The sequence below is a fragment of the Gracilinanus agilis genome, chromosome 4 (assembly GCF_016433145.1).
Source record: "Gracilinanus agilis isolate LMUSP501 chromosome 4, AgileGrace, whole genome shotgun sequence".
Taxonomy (NCBI): domain Eukaryota; kingdom Metazoa; phylum Chordata; class Mammalia; order Didelphimorphia; family Didelphidae; genus Gracilinanus; species Gracilinanus agilis.
The window spans coordinates 461348774-461368637 of NC_058133.1; the positions used below are offsets into that span (position 1 = coordinate 461348774).

Here is a 19864-nt window from a genome sequence, read left to right on the forward strand (position 1 = left end):
GAAGGAAGGAAGGAAGGAAGGAAGGAAGGAAGGAAGGAAGGAAGGAAGGAAGGAAGGAAGGAAGGAAGGAAAAAGAGAGGGGAGGGAGGAGGGAAGGTTGGAAGGAAAAAAGTAGGGAAGAAAGACAGTAAAGAGAGAAAAAGAAGTATTGAAGTTCCCTCACTCTTAATCTCAGGGAATTTTCTGGAGCAAAGACATCAGGTACTTGACCTTGTTCTGCCCAAGGACTGTTGGAGAAGGCTTTCTTGTTTCCATAGTCTATTCTACTTTTGCCCCTTTCAGTTGGCATCACCCATTTGGCCACCTCCAAGGCAATTGTAACTGAAACTGCCTCTTTCTAGGATGCCTGGTCCTAGAGTCCTAAGCACTTGCAGAATATCTGGGAATCCTGGAATCAGTGTCTGAGTCGATTGTTCCATGGACTGTTGTTATATAGGGGAGAAAGGTGGGGGAAGGGAATGAGGGGATCTACTCTGTCCTCCAAAGATACAAAGATACAGGCTCCCTCACTTGCCCCTTCCTGTTAGGAAGTCCTTTTGTCTGTCTAATCTAAATGTTTACTGCTAAATTATTAACCCATTCCTTCATGTGGACCAGAGTATAATTTAGACCCATTCCTAGAGACCTAGGGGACCACTAGGTGCCCTTTCCAGACTTCCTGCCCACATTCCTGTATATTTCCTTCAGGTCCAGTTCTTGAAGAACTCAGGATTGGGAGGGGCCATGATTTGGTCCATTGACCTGGATGACTTTACTGGTGAATTCTGCAAAGAGGGCCCATTTCCACTCCTCCAGGCAATCAGGAAGAAACTAGGCACTGCCAATAAAGGTATTGAAAGTGGGAAGGAACAGCTGCCCATCAGAAGTAGTTACGTGAAGTGGCAAGAGCTCTGAACTTCAAGTCAGAAGACCTGAATTCAAATTCTAACTGTTGAATATTTGTTGTTGTTCCATCATTTAAGTCATACCTGATTCCTCATCATTCCATATGGGGCTTTCTTGGCAGAAACACTGAAGTGGTTTATCATTTCCTTCTCCAGCTCATTTGACAGATGAAGAAACTGAGGCAAACAGGATTAAATGATTTACCTAGGGTCACACAGCTTTAAAAAAATGGTGTCTGAAACTGAATTTGAATTCAGGTCTTCTGACTCCAGGCCCAGTACTCTATCCACTGCACCATCTAACTGCCCAAAACTCAGCTGAATACTACTAGTTGTATAACTTTGATCAAGATACTTCCTCAAGTTGTATAACTTTGATCAAGATACTTCCTAAGTTTCGTTATCTGTAAAATGAGGGAGTAAGACAATAAGTTCAAGGAACTTTTTGAGCTCTGACATTCTATAATAATATAAGATTGTAGGAACAATATACAAATGCATATGAGTATTTGTATAGTTATACAGACATTCTTTCCTTTACTTCTCATCACTGCTCCAGGAAGTTCCTCTAGACCTTCTTCTTCTTCTTCTTTTTTTTTAATTCTTACTTTCTATCTTAGTAACAACTCTAAGATGGAAGGGTAAGGGCTAGGCAAATGGGGATAAATGATTTGCCCAGGGTCATATAGCTAAGAAGTGCCTGAGATCAAATTTGAACTCAGGTTCTCCCAACTCCATACCTGCCATTCTATCTACGGAGCCACCTAGGTACCCCACATTCCTTTTTTTTTTTTTTTTTTTTTTAACAATTCTTACCTTCTGTCTTAACGCTGATACTAAGTTTTGGTTCCAAGGCAGAAGAGCTATAAGGGCTGAGCAACTGGGTTTAAGTGACTTGCCCAGAGTCACACAGCTAGGAAGAGTCTGAGGTCAAATTTGAACCCAGTTCTCCCCTACTTCAGCCCTGGGGCTCTATCCAGTGATCCATATAACCACCCTTCTAGAGCCTATTCTGATCTCTTAATTCTCTCAAGCTTGACAGACAAGCAAAAAGAAAAATTAAACTAAACAAGAATAAAACCAGAGCCCTCTGATGTAATAGTTGATCAAACCTTTGATCAAGTCCTCATTTCAAGAGTAGAGGGTATTGGTTTTGATCTTCTTGTTCTCTTTTCTTTTTATTTACAGGTTAAACTAGAAACAGAAATGTCTGGATATTCCTCTGTCTTAGAAATGGTTTGAAGATTGATGTCCTAAGACTAAGAGTATCTTTGCCTTCCTATCCACTCCTGCTTAGTTACACTCAAGGTAACTCAGTGCAAAGACCAGAGACAGGCTTTCTCCATCAGACAGCTGCACTTCATTCTTGCACCATTTTCTCAAATAAAATGTAAATGATTCAACCTAAGAAAATCTAGTGCTGCTCCTTTGCCCTTCTGTTATTCTGTCTTCACATTCAGATTGGCTCAAACTTCTTGAGCTTCAAGTCATTCAGCCTCCTAATTTGAGACCAAACCGTGCTTTTTTCATTAATTTTCTCATTATCCTACTCAATCTCCCACTTCCACCTCTGCTTTCTAAAACACTCTCATGGAAGACTAGGAGACATTTCTGTGGTGCATCCATCACTGAATCTAGAAAAGTGTTTTGCCTTCTTCCATCCAAGATTTGGAAATGAAGTCAAGGAAGAAAGAAGAGTCGGTATATTGATTTTGCTTCTTAATGGCCACACAGAAACAAGTGATCAGCTTAATGTGCCCTCAAGAATTATTTGGGGAAGAGATAATAAGGAAAAAGACTGGTACAAAAATATTTATAGCTGTGCTCCTTGTGGTGGCAAAAAATTGGAAAATGAGGGAATGCCCTTCGATTGGGGAATGGCTGAACAAATTGTGGTATCTGTTGGTGATGGAATACTATTGTGCTCAAAGGAATAATGAACTGGAGGAATTCCATGTGAACTGGAACAACCTCCAGGAATTGATGCAGAGTGAAAGGAGCAGAACTAGGAGAACCTTGTACACAGAGATGGATACATTGCGGCACAATCGAATGTAATGGACTTCTCTACTAGCAGCAATGCAATGATCCAAGACATTTCTGAAGGACTTATGAGAAAGAACACTATCCACATCCATAGAAAGAACTGTGGAAGTAGAAACACAGAAGAAAAACAACTGCTTGATCAAATGAGTCAACGGAGACATGATTGGGGATGTAGACTAAGTGATCACCCTCAAACAAATATCAATAACATGGAAATAGGTCTTGATCAATGACATGTGTAAAACCCAGTGGAATTGTTTGTTGGCTATGAGAGGGGGTGTGAAGAGGGGAAGGAAAGAACATGAATTATGTAACTAAGGAAAAATATTCTAAGTAAATTAATTAAATAAAAATTTTCAGTTCAAGGAAAAAAAAAGAATTCTTTGGGATTTGTTCCTTAGGCCCTAGAGCGTGAACTCTATAGAACTGTCCCTCCTTCTCACACCTGCTTCTGAGGGGAGGGAGGAGGCATTTGCCTTGCAAACATCCTGGAGCAGATAAGAAAACTGGGGTAGGGGGGTGCCATATTTGATTTAGGATTCTGACCTGACCTTTTCTTCCAGACTCACTGCCCATAGGCTCCAGGACTGTTCTTCAAAGGAATAGGGATCTCCCCAAATGGAGTGGTAGTGGTGATTACCAAGACTGGGGCAAAGAGTGGAATAACTACTTGACTTGGAACATTCACAAGACTTGTCAGACAGTCATCACTCATTCATTAAGGCTTACTATGTGCCAGATTTAGGTTACAGGGAAAATAAAATAACCACCCCTGCCCTTGAGAAGCTCACATTCTAATGGAGGTAATGACAATGTAAATAACAAAATACTTACAAAATAGATTAGAAAGTAGATAGAAGACAACCTCAGAGGGTAGGTTCTAGAAGCTCGGGGCACTAGAGTCCTATTCTGGCTGCTTCCTATTAAGTTCAAGTAGGACCCTGTCTGAGTCATAGGTCCTAGGTAAAGGAAATCAAGGAGAAACAGGTATTTGGGAGCTTTGAGTAAAAATAATCTTTGCGTTCTAAGTCAGTTTTAAGTTTTCAAAGTCTTAAGATTCTGGGAATATGAGATACATTGTACTGTCTTTCTAGGACTCTGATGGCTATTTGATGGCTACAGGCCAGAGATCTCAAATCAAAGAATCTTAAAATATGGTAGATTTCTGAGAAGGTTGCTATTGGCTTCCTTCCCTCCTGAGTATGTTATCAAATTTCAGAGAAAGGGATATGGAAGCAGCAACTGGTTTGGAAGATGGTTGGATGAAAAGAAAGAAAGAAAAAGAAGACAAACAAATTTCTCATCAATGCATCAGAAAAACGTCTGGAAAATATGTGCAAACAAACCTCCCTCCTCTTCAAAGGGAAACCCTAGAGTATTTTATTTTATTTTTTTCCTAGAGTATTTTAAATCTATTAGTAGAATCTGATTTCCCAAGCTGGCTTTGGCACATGGGAGCCAGACAGGAATAATGAAGCAAAATGGCAAATGGGCTTTCAGTCAAACCAGGGCAACAGAGGCTAAGGGGTCATGTTGAATGCATGAAATTAAGCAATTATAAAGATTTAGAGTGAATGAATGTTAGGGATCAATTAATTCAAACTTTATTTTAACATATAATGATACTGAGAAGTGGAACTGGGGAAGTCAGTTAGCATTGTCATCTTATATGCTTCAGCAATCTATCACTCTTCCTTACTTTTACTTCTCCATTACTGCTGCATATTTAGGTCTTCTAGGCCTTCCTAGCCACCTAATGATATATTATCTCTGTCAATTAAAGTGAGAGCTCCTGACAACAGGAATTGTCTAGTTTTTTCTTTCTCTCTTTTTAAAAATGCTTTTATTGTTCTTTTGTTTTTATAGATCATTATAGGTTTCCCTAGTACCTCTTGCTCTTCCTCTAATAGAGAGTCCTACCATAGAGCAAATTTATTGTTCAGTCATTTTTTCAGTTCTGTCCAATTCTTTGTGATCTCATTTGGGATTTTCTTGGCAAGGAACAAATAGTATTTTTTAAAGACAAAAAAAGAAAGAAAGAAAGAAAAAGAAGACAAAAAAAGCTCCTGATAATACACAGGGAAAAAGTCTAGAAAATATGTGCAAACCTCCCACCTCTGCAAAGGGATACCCTAGAGTATTATTTCTAAGCCAGGGTCCCAGGAGCCACAAGTCATCAACAACAGTTGCAAACTCTCTCCTCTCCCTTCAAAGCTCTCTAGACCCTCTTCCCATCCCTAGTTGCCTTGAGAGTTGTGGATAGGTGTGTAAGTCAAAGTCTAACTAGGAATTTCTCTATCCTTTTGCTTTTATAAAAATCATAGTGGCAAGTGACAGAGCCTAACTCCCTTATTTTATAAAGCCTTGAGGCCTAGGGAGATAATGGAGGTGATTTTCTTTTCCCTTCATTTGTTTCTACTCCCTAGCTGGATAGAACCAAAACACAAGAAAATGACGCCTTCCCACTGAAGCGGTTTTTTTCCCCTTTCTTTGTACCTTCAGTGCTCAGCACAGTGCCTGGCACAAAATAGGTACCTAATAAATGCTGTGTGATACTGGTGAGACCAGTAACTTGTGTCTGAGTTTCTAGAACTAGTTTTTTCCTGTGGTCCTTAAAGTCACAGTAAATTCTTTACAAAACTGATGGAGAAAGTCTAACAAAGGCCATACTAAAGGAAGGGAAAGATTAATGAGGAATTATATGCATCTAGGGTTTTCTAAAGACAGTATAGGTGGTTGATCATATGAGATTGAAGAAATACAAAGAGTCCATATCTAACCCAATAAAGCCTCCTGGCTTATTATAGTCCTATTATCTGTCTTGAAATCCTGATGAAGAGAGACCTTCCCATCCTCCCTCCAGGTTTATCCATTCCCATTATCCTATCATCTCTTGTTGAGACCTATCTTCTCTTCCTAGGAGTACTATAATAGTCCCTTAACTGCTCTGTGTCTCCAGTATCTCATTTCCAAACTCCTGCTGCCAGAGTAATCTTATTAATGCACAGGTCTCATCATGTCATTCCTCTGCTCCAAACTCTTCATTGGCTCCCCATTATTAACCAGATAAAGTCCAAAATGCTTATTCTGGTGTTTAATGCTTTCTATGAATGGGTAGCAATCTACAGTTCCAGCTTTGGCTATAGAGACATACCAAAGGAGAAGGGACAGTCTGCTGAGGACAAATTTCTTTTACTTTTCAGCCAAGCTAAAGGGTAGACCTAGAGAGTAGTTCCCCAACAGCTAAGGAGAGTAGACCCAATAAGAAGCCTATCTTCTCTCTTCACAACCCTTCACAAGTTCCCAGCTGCCCTGGGAGGGAGCCCTTCTTCTCATGCAAAGACTTTGGCCCCTTGAGGTGGCCTCTTGCATGTGACTGTTTTTCTACCACAATGGTCAGAAACTTCAGTCAACAGACAAAGTTGCTTCAGAAATTTCCACTTTGGTGTTCCCTATACTTTGGGCTAATTACACAAGATGGAACACACAGATAAGATTCAGAAGAGATGGAGGGGTGCCACGTGTAATTTCATACCTCCATCACCCCACCATGAGAACCACTGAACTTCACCTCAAGGAGGTGGGTAGGGGCAGGAGGCGGGCCACCATGATTCCCTACAAAAGCAAGGCAAGAGTCCACTTGGTCCAGGACCTTGTAGTCACAACCCAGCATTAAAATGGGCAAACTGCTGATCCTCACTGGTGAGTTTGTATCTGGGTGAATGGGACAGTACCTTCAAGGAGAATTACTCTTTCTCCTTTCCTGGAGATTGCCTTCTCAAACTTTTCTTTCCCATCTATGCTTCTATCTATCCATTCATCTATCCATCAATTCTCCAAGTTGTCACTGCCACTGCCTGGAACTTCTTTGCCATTGACTTATGTATTCTGGGAAATCTTTGAGTAGGGTATATGCTAGAGGATGACACCATCCTGATAGTGGGGTTGTTTTCACTCTAGTTACTCTGAAGTGCCAGCTTGGTGTCAGATACTAAAAAATACTTATTGATGGATTCATTGATTAGCTGAATCAATTCATGATTGGTGGGACCAAAGTAGTCCCACTGGTTGATGAAATTAAGCTAGTCCACCAAATGGAAAAAATAGCAGAGAAAAATGGAACCATATTTTCACCTGTAAAGTCCTTCTAGTATGGGGGAAGGAGGGATAAACAAAGCTAAAAGAATAGAACCTTAAATAGTTAACTTGGTACTTAGAAGAGACCCACTTGGGAGAAGAGAACTCATTAAAATTTAGTTTCCAAGCCCAAAAGAACAGAATTGATTGTGAGGATGAGGTTTGGGGGAGGAGATAGAGAATTAAAGGAAAGGAGTAGGGGAAAACCTTGGATAAGCCCAGTAGAGATTGCTGAGAGAGGTATGTTAGTTACATCTAGAGAAACAGGGATGGAGTTAGGAAAGAAGATTGGAGAAAAGAAGACAGTGGGAGGATATGATCACAGCTGTTAACTTTCTGAAGAGCTATATCACCTGGAAAAGGGATTAGATTTGTCTTCTTTGGCCCCCAAAGGGCAGTACTAAGAGATATATTTGCGTTTTAAGAAAAAATTCTTAACTAATTATTAATAACTATTTATTAATAATTTTATTGGTGTCAATTAATCATCAATTATTTTATTAATTAAATAAGCACTATAATTTTATATCACTGATTTATTAATTAAAATTTCAATGATTTTATTAAATAAAATAATAATTTTAATGTTATTGATTAAACAATTAATAATAGTTCATATTAGAGCTATCGATACCAGGGCTACCTCAGGAGGCAGTGGTTTTACTGTCACTGAAAGTCAGTCATATATTCAACAAGCATTTATTTGTTGATGTTCAATTGTGTATGACTCTTTGTGATACCTTTTGGGGTTTTCTTGACAAAGATACTGGAGTTCTTTTTCCATTTCCTTCTTCAGCACATTTTACAGATGAGGAAACTAAGACAAACAGGGTTAAGTGACTTGCCCAGGGTCACACAGCTTAGTAAGTATCTGAGGCCAGATTTGAACTCAGGAAAACGAGTCTTCTTGACTTCAAGCCCAATGCTCCATCCACTGTGCCACTTGGCTGCCCAAAGTATTTATTAAGCTCTAACTGTGTTAAAGGCAATGAGCTAAGTTCTGAAAATACAAAGAAAGGCAAAAACCTCCAGAAGCTGCATGACTACTTGCCAGGAATGTTGTAAAATCATGGGATGCTTATTCATGTGGAGTTAGGACTAGTGGGCTTCTGTGGTCCCTTCTATCTCTGACATTCTGTGATCCTGTGAGAGGAATTGCTGGGCCACTGGATGCTGGGACTAAATGACTTAATTTCAGTTTTGTTGTGCCCAGTCTTGCCCTCTTCCCTGAGGAAAAAGATCCCTGATTGTTTCAGAGAACTGCAGATCTGATTATTGGCCTCACTTAGCAGTTGTCTCCTCCAAGGACTGTAGACTGGACACCCAGTGGTAGTAGTGACTCCTGTACTTCTCTGTCCTCTGCTCTTTACTGCCCATTTGGAGTTTTTGGCTTACCACTTTCAAGCCAGGGAAAGGGTCTGCCCAGCATCCTCTAATGAGATTCTCCTTCCTTCTTTAGGTCTGGCCCTCCTGCTGCAGCTGCAGCTGGGTAAGTGTGTTTGCTCCTGGTCTGGGAAGGTGGATGAATTTGGGATGGTAGTTAATCAGCTCAGTTATTCCCATTCTCTCTCTTCTGCAATTCCAGGCTCAGCCGTCAACATTGTCTGTTACTTCACCAACTGGAGCCAGTACCGTCCCGGGATTGCCCGCTACATGCCTGAGAATGTGGACCCCTGCCTTTGCACTCACATCATCTATGCCTTCGCTGGCATGGCCAATAACCAAATCAAAACCATCGAGTGGAATGATGAGGCCCTCTATGCTGGCATCAACAATCTCAAGACCTAGTAAGTGCTAGGCTGGGTTCTCCACCCCTGACAGGAAGTTCTGACTAAGGATACAGAAGATTTCCAAAGAGAAGTAGAGTTTAGATTCTGTCTACAACTATACAACACTCAGTCCCTCCAGGAGAGAACACAGTGAATAGAGGGTTAGAGTTGAAGTCAGTAAGATTTAAGTTCAAAGTCTGTCTTGAACACTTATTAGCTGTGCAAAACAAAGAAATGAAAAATGAAAGAAAGAAAGGAAAGAAAGAAGGAAAGGAGGGAGGAAGGAAGGAAGGGAGGAAGGGAGGAAGGAAGGAAAGAAGGAAGGAAAAAAATAGATTATAGGTTGATGATTCCCAATAGCAGGTGGGAAGGCAAGGCTCTAGGATGCACTGTGAGGTTGTTATTCCAAATATAGGAATGGATGATTCAACATGAAATACTGTTTTGCCCAAGAGAGGGTTGGTTTGCTTTGCCAGAGACATTTCTATAAACCAGGTAACTTTCTATCAACAGTAACACCGAGCTGAAAACCCTGCTGTCTGTTGGAGGCTGGAATTTTGGAACTCAGGGGTAAAGCATAAGACTTTTGGTACCAGTAGCTAAAGTAGAACCACTCTCCCCTCCTCAATTCATTTCTTCCTCCAGTTCCCCACCCATTCCCAACCTGAACCAAGAGAAAACCTCTCTGAGTCTTTCTAAAGTGAGTGTTCCCATGATGCTACTGCTTAAAGCTGTTTTCAGTCAAGCTGTTAGATATTTCCTCATTAGAATCCTATTGGGATTCTGGGATGAAACCAGAGCAATATCCTTATAGCAAACTGGACAAGTACACAGGATCCCTGACCACTAAAGCCTCTGGTCCTTTGAAAGTAAATGGAGACTAAGTCACCTGGGAATGGGCTCTCTTTCAACTCCTATGAGAGCTTAAACCTGCTATAATTTTTTTTCTGATTCTAGGTTCTCTGACATGGTTGCCACTGCTGCAAACCGCCAGACCTTCATCCAGTCAGCCATCCAATTTCTGAGGAAGTACAACTTCGATGGGCTGGACATTGACTGGGAGTACCCTGGTAACCGTGGCAGCCCAGCAGACACCCAACAGCTCTTTACTGTCCTGTTGAAGGTAACTGTCTCTCCTTAGTGTCTAAAGATAGGAGAACCCCAGCCCTGACCCAGGGCTGCCTCTCCAAAGAGGAACTCCTTGAATGGGGTGAGGTTTGATGCTTTTCTGATCAACTTAAGATTTGAAGGGAGAGGAAGAGAGAGAGCCCAGAGGAATCTCTAAGGAGAGTCATATACGAGGGAATAATTCTCAAGGGGGTGGATATTAGCACTGAGAAGAAGCAACTGTATGAAGGAGAGGAGGTAAACTAAATGAGTGAAAGAAAGGGATGAAAGAGGAAGAGAAATGAAAGCTAGGTCATATAATGCCACAAGACTGAGAGCTAGGAAATGTAGAAATCATCCAGTTCTACCTTACTCATTTTACAGATGAAGAAAATAATGTCTAAGAAAAATTAGGTGATTTCCCCAGATCTTAGATATTCCATACTCAGGGCCAGTCAGGCAAGACAATACTGTGGATGAGGGTCATTATTCCCTAAACCAGGTAAGGTTTAGATATAAGTCGATAGAACTGGAAGAGACTTCAATTGTCATAGGAACATAGGACCATAGATTTGGAGCTAGAAAGGACCCGAAAGGATATTTAATCCAAGCCCCTCATTTTACAAATTTGTTGTTGTTCATTCCATTGTATCTGACTCTTTGTGACCCCACGGACTATAGCATGCCGGATCCTTCTGTCTTCTGTTGCCTCTCAAAGTCTGTCCAAGTTCATGTTCATTGTTTTCTTGACACTGTTTAATCATCTCAACCTTTACATCTCTTCTTACCTTCACTCTTCCACAATAAAAGGGCGACTTCCAAAGGGTTCTGCCTTCTCGTTATGTGGCCAAAATATTTAATCTTCATCATCAGTATTTGACTCTCCAGTGATAGTCTGAATTAATTTCTTTAAATATTAACAGACTCGATCTCCTTGCTGTTCAAGGGACTCTCAAAAGTCTTCTCCAGCACCATAATTCTAAAGCTCTGATTTAGATTTAGTTCCTCAGTTTTCCTTAGAGTCCAACTCTCACAGCCTTACATGGCTACTGGAAGGGATCAGGGATGGACAAGTGAGTCATTTTACAGAGAAGGAAATTTCATTAACCTATGAGCCCACTATCCGAATGTCTAGCTGTATGTGGCCTTTATGGAATGTCCCCATGGGGTGAGCTCGCCAACCATAATTCTGCTTTCCTTTGGCCACTTATGTCTCCCAACAACTTTCCAGAATGACTTCTATGCTGTCTCAACGATTTACTTAAATGTATTTTGATCCCATACTTGATTAATCTAATAACATACAATCAAATTCTCAGATGATTTTCTTTTCTTTTTTTAAACTTTATTTTTTATCTTAGAATCTATTGATTATATATTATACTATATATTGGTTCTAAGGCAGAAGAGCAGTAAGGGCTAACCAATGGGGATTAAGTGACTTGCCCAGGGTCACACAGTTAGGAAGTGTCTGAGGCCAGATTTGAACCCAGTCCTCCTCGTGCCTCTAGGCCTGTCCCTCCATGCAGTGAGTCACCAACCTGCCCCCTCAGATAGGTTTTCAAAGGTTATACCAGCAGGTTCTACCAAGTTGAAGAGACTTTGGATACCCAGTCCTTGTCTTTGTGGAGCTTAAAATCACACACACACACACACACACACACACACACACACACACACACACACACACACACTTAAAGTTTCAAAGAATCTCAGAGATTATCTAGATCATTGGTTCCCAAACATTTTTGGCCTGCCGCCCTCTTTCCAGAAAAAATATTACTTAGCCCCCTGGAAATTAATTTTAAAAAATTTTAATAGCAATTAATAGGAAAGATGAATGCACCTGTGGCCATCACCACCCAGCTGGATCACTACAGCACCCACCAGCGGGCGGTGGTGCCCACTTTGAAAATCACTGATCTAGTGTAAATAGCAAGGAAACAGGTCCAAAAAGGTTGTGACTTGTCTAATGTCCCATTATTAGAAAATGACAATAATGGAACTTGAACTCAGATCTAAGTCAAACTGTGAAGATTTTTATTCTTAGGCTTTTTTCTCTTCTCTATATTTCTCCCTTAGTTTCAGAACCCTGATAATAATCAGATATTGCAAGAGGGTGTGTAATTATAGGGAAAATTGAATGTCTCTGAGTTCTCTCTTTAAAGGCTATGATCAGAGACAGACAGACAGAGATAGTAAGAAAGAGACAGAAAGAGAGACAGAGAGAGAGAGAAGAGACAAAAAGAGACAGAGAGAGAGACAGAGAGAGACAGAGACAGAGACAGAGACAGAGACAGAGACAGAGACAGAGACAGAGACAGAGAGAGAGACTTTTCAGTATGGGGTCTGTGCCCTCTATTCCAGGAAATGTATGAAGCTTTTGAGCAAGAGGCTACTCAGAGCAACAAGCCCCGGCTCCTGATTTCTGCTGCTGTGTCTGCTGGCAAAAGCACCATTGAGACAGCCTACCAGATCCCTGAGATGTCCAAGTAAGTGTCCCCCAATTCCATGGGAGTTCTCGTGTCAGGGTTCAACTGAGCCACAAAGGGAGAGGAGCTGCTCACGTAGACTCCATCAAGAGGAGAGCAAGCCAGAACCTTAGAAGAGTGGCAATCTAGAAGGGGCTTCCATCCACAGACCTAATTTAAAAAATTAATTAAGACTTTGATCTTATCATTAGAATTATTTGCAAAATTCTCTAGAGCAAAACAGGCTCCTCCAAATCACTAATTACCCCAAATTTCTCCTATGTCTTCAGCATGGAAAAAATTACTTTATGAAAGTGATCTGCAAAACTCCAAGTCCTGTGTGGTATTATGGGAAATAGACATGCCCTAAGTATCTATAATCTGCAAGGTATGCTCTGGTAGCAGATGGATTCTATCTATTTCCTACCCTTGAGGTCCTTACAGCCTTTTTATAAAATAAAATTTTAATGATATCTTTTTTTAACATTACTAAATTTCCCATAGTGTGTTTCTTTCTTCCCATTCCCAGGGAGTTATCCCAAGTTATTTTTAAAGGAGGAAAAACGTATAAAATAAAAAACCAAACTAAAATCAGATAAAATATTTAAAAAAGGAAAAATCAGCAAAACTGATCCATCTATTGAAAAAGCTTGAAAACATGTGCAATGTATTATTCATGTGGACCTCTTCAGCAAAGGGGTGAAACAGGGATATCTTTTTCTATCTCTTTTTCAGAGCTAAGCTCCAAAACTCTTCATCATTTTACAACATTCATTTTCCATGGTTTTATACTCATTCTTCCTATTTACCTTGTTGTAGTCATTGTGTATCTTGTTTAGAAGCCAACATACAAACACATGAAACAAATTTGAGCAAAATTACAAAGCAACACAATAGAAAGGGACCAGGGATGATGGTCAAGTGAGCCTCAGGTGAATGATATTGGGGAAAAAAGACTTCATGGTGGACAAGACCTAGGGAATAGAGAGACCTTAAGGGGAGTGGGGTACAATCCACATAGAGACTAGAATGGAGATGATGAGCCTGATTTTCCTTGGATTACTTCTCTCCTTTCCTCCTCAACCTAAGGTACATGGATCTTATCAACGTGATGACTTATGACCTGAGGGGCTCCTGGGAGGGCTTTACTGGAGAGGATAGTCCTCTGTTTGCCGGACCCAATGACCAGGGTGACTACATCTACTTTAATGTGGTAAGGAAAACTCTGTCATGAGATCTCAGACAAGATTTCCACCTTGAGTCTTTGGACAGGAATGGAAGTGAAGGGAAGGTGAGACACACTGTGTCTTTGGGAGGTTGCAGAAGGCTGCAGGAATAGGTCACATATCACAGATGTAAAGCTGGAAGAGTTCATTTAGATTTAACACTTTTGTTTGAAAGAAGAGAGATTTGGAGGCTTTAAAAATGGCTCAAGGTCTCATATAGAGTAAGTAGTAGAACTCCTTTGATTCTAAACCTAGGATGCTTTCCACTAGATCGCACAGTCTCTCTTCTCCCCTTGTTTCCTCTTCTCCTGCCCCTGCCCTCCAATTCAAGATCAACTGCTCTCACCTTTCCACTCTTTGTGCTTAAATGAGGGGTATCGTGAAGAGCAATAATATCAAATAATCCCCAAATCCTTTCCATTTATTCCAAGACTGAATGACATGATTCCCACCCAATGAGGGAAATCTTTTAAACTTCTGATTGGTGCTAAATATACATGAGAAGTCAGTTTGGAATGTAAAAATTGGCATTCTGAAGTAGTAGCTTCAGTATAGATAATGGAGAGTGATTCGTATAATCTATTAGATCACCAAAAGAGAAAAGAAATGAGGGCATTTGGGGACTGAGTTGTTCCTCAACTGAGGATCTTAGAGGGAAGAGAGGGAGATACGAAACTAAGGACACTTGTTTTTCCAAGTCATTTTCCTAATAACTATACCTGTTAAATACCTCATATGAGCCTGATCTTTATTAGGTGTTAGGAAGGATATAAGCGATAAAGAAGACATGGTCCCTTGCTCTCAGGAAGCCTCCAGTCCAGACTGTGAGCTCTCCCATTGGATTATGAGCTCCTCGAGGGCAAGGGACCCTCTTTTGTATTTCTTTGTATCCGTGGCATTTAGCACAGTGCCCGGCATAAAGTAGGCACTTAGTAAGTGTTATTGGCTGACTGACTAGTATGAAATTAGACAGCCAGTCCGATGATCCTCTATACTTGGGAAGATGGTCCCCCTGCTCCAAGGGAAGCTTCTTGCTTCCTTCTTACATTTTTTTGCCAGATTGTCTTGTGTCTGTGGGCTGGCCAGGACTTGTATCCAAAGATAACAATGGTGGCATGGAGAAGTACAGTACAGACAGGGTAGATGACCCCACAAGTAGCTGGGCACCTACCTACAGCTGTCCCAGTGTAACGGCTTTCTAACTACCTCCCCTACTTTGTCCCTAAGGACTATGCCATGAACTACTGGAAGAACCATGGGGCTCCTGCTGAGAAGCTGATGGTTGGGTTTGGTGCCTATGCCCGGACCTTCACCCTCACCAACCCCTCCAACCACGGCCTGGATGCTCCCACCTCTGGCCCTGGTGCGGCCGGACCCTACACTCAGGAAGCTGGAACTCTCGCCTACTTTGAGGTGAGGTCCACAGCGGGCTCAGTGGACTCACAGGGATCTCTATAACATCTGTTCAGCTGGGAAAACACAGTCGAGAGGCTCTATTCTGCCTCCTAGAGAACTAAGTTGCTGTTTTGGGTGGAGATGGATTCATGGGCATGGAGAAGGGTCAGGATAAGAATGTTCAATTTAGTTCTAAAATTTTATTCAACGTTTAAGTTTATTAGCTATGAAAAATGTGTGTATAAGACATTGAAAAGAATGTAAAGACAAAAAAGGCTGAAAGTGTCCCTACAACATTCAAAAGTAGGGACTCTTGACAGATATTATAATCCCTGGTGTTTTTTAAACACTTAACTTTTGTCTTAGAATCAATAATGCATATTGGTTCTAAAGCAGAAGAGGGGTAAGGGCTATCCAATGGGGGCTAAGTGACTTGCCCAGAGTCACACAGCTAGAAAATGTGTGAGGCCAGATTTGAATCCAGGTCCTCCTGATTCTAGACCTAATGTTTATCTACCGTGTCACCTAACTGCCCCAGTACCTTCAATTTAATTTTCCCAAGCATTATCATATCTATGCTCCCATGTAAGTGAATTCACTATCCTTCCATGTTTGTGAGGCACATTATATTATTTATGTAAAGGAACTGAAGTCTAGTAAGAAAAAGTGATTTACCTAATGTCACACAGCTCATTAGTGGCATAATCAGGATTAGATCCCAGATCTTCAGGCTTGAGTTTAGTGAACTTTTTGTGAAGCTATAAGGCATTCAATCTGAAATGAAAGTAAGAGAATTAAGTTGAGACTGAAGTTTGAGTTATCTTTTAGTCCCATTGACACTGGGAAATTAGAGGGCAGTATGTTCTCCCAGGAAAGGAAAATGGCAGCCAGGTTTGATGGAGAAATAGATAGGGCAGAAGAATGTTGTAGGGCATGGAATCTGTTGTCCCAGATTGCTACAGCTGGAAGGAGATTAAAAGGTTATTTAATCCAGCCCCATCATTTCACAGATGATGAAACCAAAGTCCAGAGAGAAGTGATTTACTCAAGGTTACTACAACAGCAGAGCCAAATCTAGAACTCAATTTTCCTGACTCCCAAATTTTCTCATTTCCTATTCTAGGTCTGTGGCTTCCTGAAAGGTGCCACTGAGGTGTGGAATGCCCCTCAAGAGGTCCCCTATGCCTACAAAGGAAATCAATGGATTGGCTATGACAACCCCAAGAGTTTCACTATCAAGGTGTGTCCTGCTTCTTTACCCTATACATTTTGGAGCAAAGGTGGAAGACCCACAGATTTAATACCCACAATAATCACTAGTGGCATTTTACCATCCCTCCATCTGTGCTACATTCTTCTATCCCTCTCTCAAATGTTTCAGTTTGTTTTTTCTCTTGCTCTTCTTTCCTTGGTCTTAATGATTCACCGTTATCAGCTAGCTTTACTGGCACGTCCAGGACCAAAGAAATTGAGTCCTGAGTGACCTGGGCCTAGTTCAATGGTTTTTTAAAGCCCTTACCTTCTGTCTTGGCTCCAAGGCAGAAGAGTGGTAAGGGTAGACAATGGGAGTTAAGTGACTTGCCCAGGGTCACACAGCTGGGAAGTGTCTGAGGCCAGATTTGAACCTAGGACCTCCCATCTCTAGGCCTGGCTCTCAATCCACTGAGCTACCCAGCTGCCCCCTTAGTTCAATGATTTTTAAAGAAGCTGTGTATCCCCTTGTGTCTTCTGTTGTCCAAAAGGTCCTCCCTGGCACATTAGTTCTAAACTGAGTGTTCTTAATCTTGTTTGTTTTTATTGGAATTTGGTGAAGATTCTGGATCCCTTTGCAGAATCATACCTTTAAATGCAGAAAATAAAGGACTTTGGATGATAAAAGAAATCAATTATATTAAAATAAGGATGCCATTTTCCCCCACTCAAGATCTCACAGATGTCCTAAATTTACACCCAGATCCATTGTGGGTCCATGCCCTCCAAATTAAGAACCCTTTTGCTAGAGGAAATATTTCCCTCCTACCCCAAGATAAAAAAAGAAGAGAAAGCTCTCTAGGTTCCCGGTTATATTTTATCTTCCCATTGATTTGGAGGTGAGCACTGCCTATTAATCTTGTTGTATATTTGCCAAGATCCCCAAAGAGGCAAGTACAACTCCATTTTCTACTCTTTGGGTTACATGCTTCTCACCCTCACTCTCTACCTTCACCTTGTGGCAGACACTCTAACTTTCTCATAGTATAATCCCACTAGGAATCTCAGGGCCCATAGGAGTCATTCAGAGAGCATCCTCAATAACAGATCAGAGTTAAATTTCTGCTTTTGGATCCAGGACTATCTCCTTTTCTTCCTTGCAAGACTTTCTTGCTTTAAAAATCTCCATCTAAAGTTGGAAAATTCTTCATGCATTCTTCTCTTCACTTGCCCTCAATCTCTCTCTCTCTGTGTATTGAACCTGGAGGTACAGGGAAATATATTCTCTAGCTCACAAAATTATAAACTTAGAGCTAGAGGATACTTTAAAGGGCATTGAGCCAAACTCCTTCATTTTGCAAATGACAAAATTAAGCCTGAAATTCAACCATGTTGTTTGTCCAAGATCACTTAACTAATAAGTGTCTGAGTCAAGGTTTGAATTCAGGACTTTCTGATTCCAAACTCATATCTATCCATTATAACATTTCACTGGCTTAGTCTCTACTAAGTCTAAGAGAAAGTCTTTCAGCTCCACTCCCTTGTCTCATTTTTCAGTTCACACCTCTTACTATAGTGACCCTGAAGGCTTTGGCTGTTGGGAAATCTCCACTGACTATACCCTCTACATGTCTCTGGTTCCCCTAACAGGCAGATTGGTTGCTGAAGAACAATTTTGGAGGAGCCATGGTCTGGGCCATTGACTTGGATGACTTCACTGGCACTTTCTGTGGAGAAGGCAAATACCCACTCATGAATGCCATCAAATCTGCCTTGGGTGTCTCCACTCCCAGTAAGTAGTCATCCTAACCTCTTTCTATCATTCAGAAATCTCCAAAGCAAAGGGGTTGTTAATGAGACAAAATATTGATCTGAAACTCTTCTCACCTTGATTTTATTTTAAAGACTTTATCCCATTTTTATACTTGCCCAAACATATCCATCCTGGAACTGACAATAGAAGACCAAGGAAGTCTTATAAGATTGAAGCTTGTTGAGTGAATGCCCTTTGTGAATGTCTTCCTCTGGCAGAGAGGGGTAAATGGGCTTCAACAAAATAGGACAAGTAGATATAGGATCTGAGGTAGAGAAACAAGGAAAAAATCATTCCCCTCACACTTTAATTCCTCCTAATTCAGCCACTGACCACTGGGATTGAGGAGACAAAAAAAGTAAGAGGGAGAAAAAAAGGAGATAAGACTAGAAAAAAGCAGAGAAGTTTAGAGAAGGGGATATAGTGTGGGCTCTCTAGATCAGTTTGTAGCTTCTCAGGAAGTAAGGGAATAGAATTAAACTGGTTGAATCAGTTTCCAGGCTAAGTAAGATGACAGTAATAAATGTCAGGAGAGTATCTAGAATGACAGAGCCTTACTTCTGCTGGACAGCTCCCTGAATGTAAACTAAGTTGCAAAGGACTGTAAGCCTTTGGGAGGGTTTGCTGATTATGCTTGGTCAGGAACCCCCTGGGGAATGTAGGGGTAATGACTCCATCTGCTCTCTTTAGGAAGCTAGGTGGAACCATAGTGCACAGAGCACTGGTCCTGGATTTAGGAAGACCTGAGTTCAAATCCAGTCTTAGACATTTACTAGCTGGGTAACCCTGAGCAAGTGCCTTAAAATGGGGTTAAAAATAGCACCCATCTCACAAGATCATTGTGTGGATCAAATGAGATAATGTTTGTAAAACATTTGGATTCTTGGTAGATGTTTAATAAATGCTCATTTCCTTAGGTTGCCGAGTGCCAACCTCTACTTTGGGCACCAGTATTGCTCCCATTGTCACAGCAGCTCCTGGTGGTGGTAGTTCAGGAGGCAGTGGGTTCTGTGCTGGCAAGTCCAATGGTCTTTATGCAAACCCCAAGAGCAAGAATGCCTTCTACAACTGTGTGAATGGAGAGACCTACGAAGAGGCTTGCCAGACTGGTCTAGTCTTTGACACAAGCTGCTCGTGTTGTAACTGGTCATAAGCTTTCATGAGGAAATGATCATTAAAGATATACTTTGCAACTGATTCCCAAGTTGTCTGTTTGCTGAATTAGGTGTCTGGGCATTAGTGACCTGCAACGTTGAGGAATAGCAGTGGACACTATAATAACTTCCATAAGACAAAATAGGGTTCTGTCTGACATTTTGGAGGGGGAAATTAGAGAGAGATGAAGACTTTCTTTCCATGGTAATCACTATCCCCCATCCCTCACCTTCTGTCTTTTTCTCTGGGCTATCATATATTTCCTTCTAACCTTTATAGAGGTGAGGGCCAAATTTCCCTCTCTCAGCCCAAATACATCATCCTTGTAAAGTTCTCTGTGTAAGTGCCCAACCAAGCACCTGGTGGGTCCAACCCACATACCAAATTATTTTTATCCTGGATGATAAAATTCCTAGCTAAGGGGTTAAGACTTCTCCTCTGCCACCCCATGGCAATTTGTCACCCTTGGCAGAAGGGGGTGGATGAGAACTTATCCTTTGCCCCTTTTCCAAGACAGTTGCAATGGCTTGCTACTCTGAAGGCTCTGCCCAGTGGCCAAAGAATTTTACTCCACCTGGTTGAAAGAGGTAGTCTCCTCTTCCCACAATGGAATAGGAGAAGGATGAATGGTCCATCCACGAGAGGTCCTCCAAATTGGTGTGGTTATAGA

General features: G+C 41.2%; 2 protein-coding genes across 2 annotated transcripts in view; both read left to right on the forward strand.

Annotated features, from left to right (window-relative positions):
• Positions 1-894, forward strand: part of CHI3L2 (chitinase 3 like 2) — a 13789-nt gene extending 12895 nt beyond the window's left edge. The window contains exon 10 of the mRNA XM_044675516.1: positions 688-894. Coding sequence (XP_044531451.1) covers positions 688-894 — 207 coding nt within the window. The remainder of the gene's footprint in view (positions 1-687) is intronic.
• Positions 895-6607: 5713 nt separating this feature from the next.
• On the forward strand, positions 6608-19192 carry LOC123247160 (acidic mammalian chitinase-like). Its single transcript, XM_044675962.1, has 11 exons — positions 6608-6632; positions 8527-8556; positions 8653-8854; positions 9350-9406; positions 9794-9959; positions 12311-12435; positions 13504-13627; positions 14868-15053; positions 16159-16275; positions 17877-18018; positions 18957-19192. Exons 1-11 carry the CDS (start codon positions 6608-6610, stop codon positions 19190-19192), a joined length of 1410 nt encoding a protein of 469 aa, XP_044531897.1.
• Positions 19193-19864: the final 672 nt, after the last annotated feature.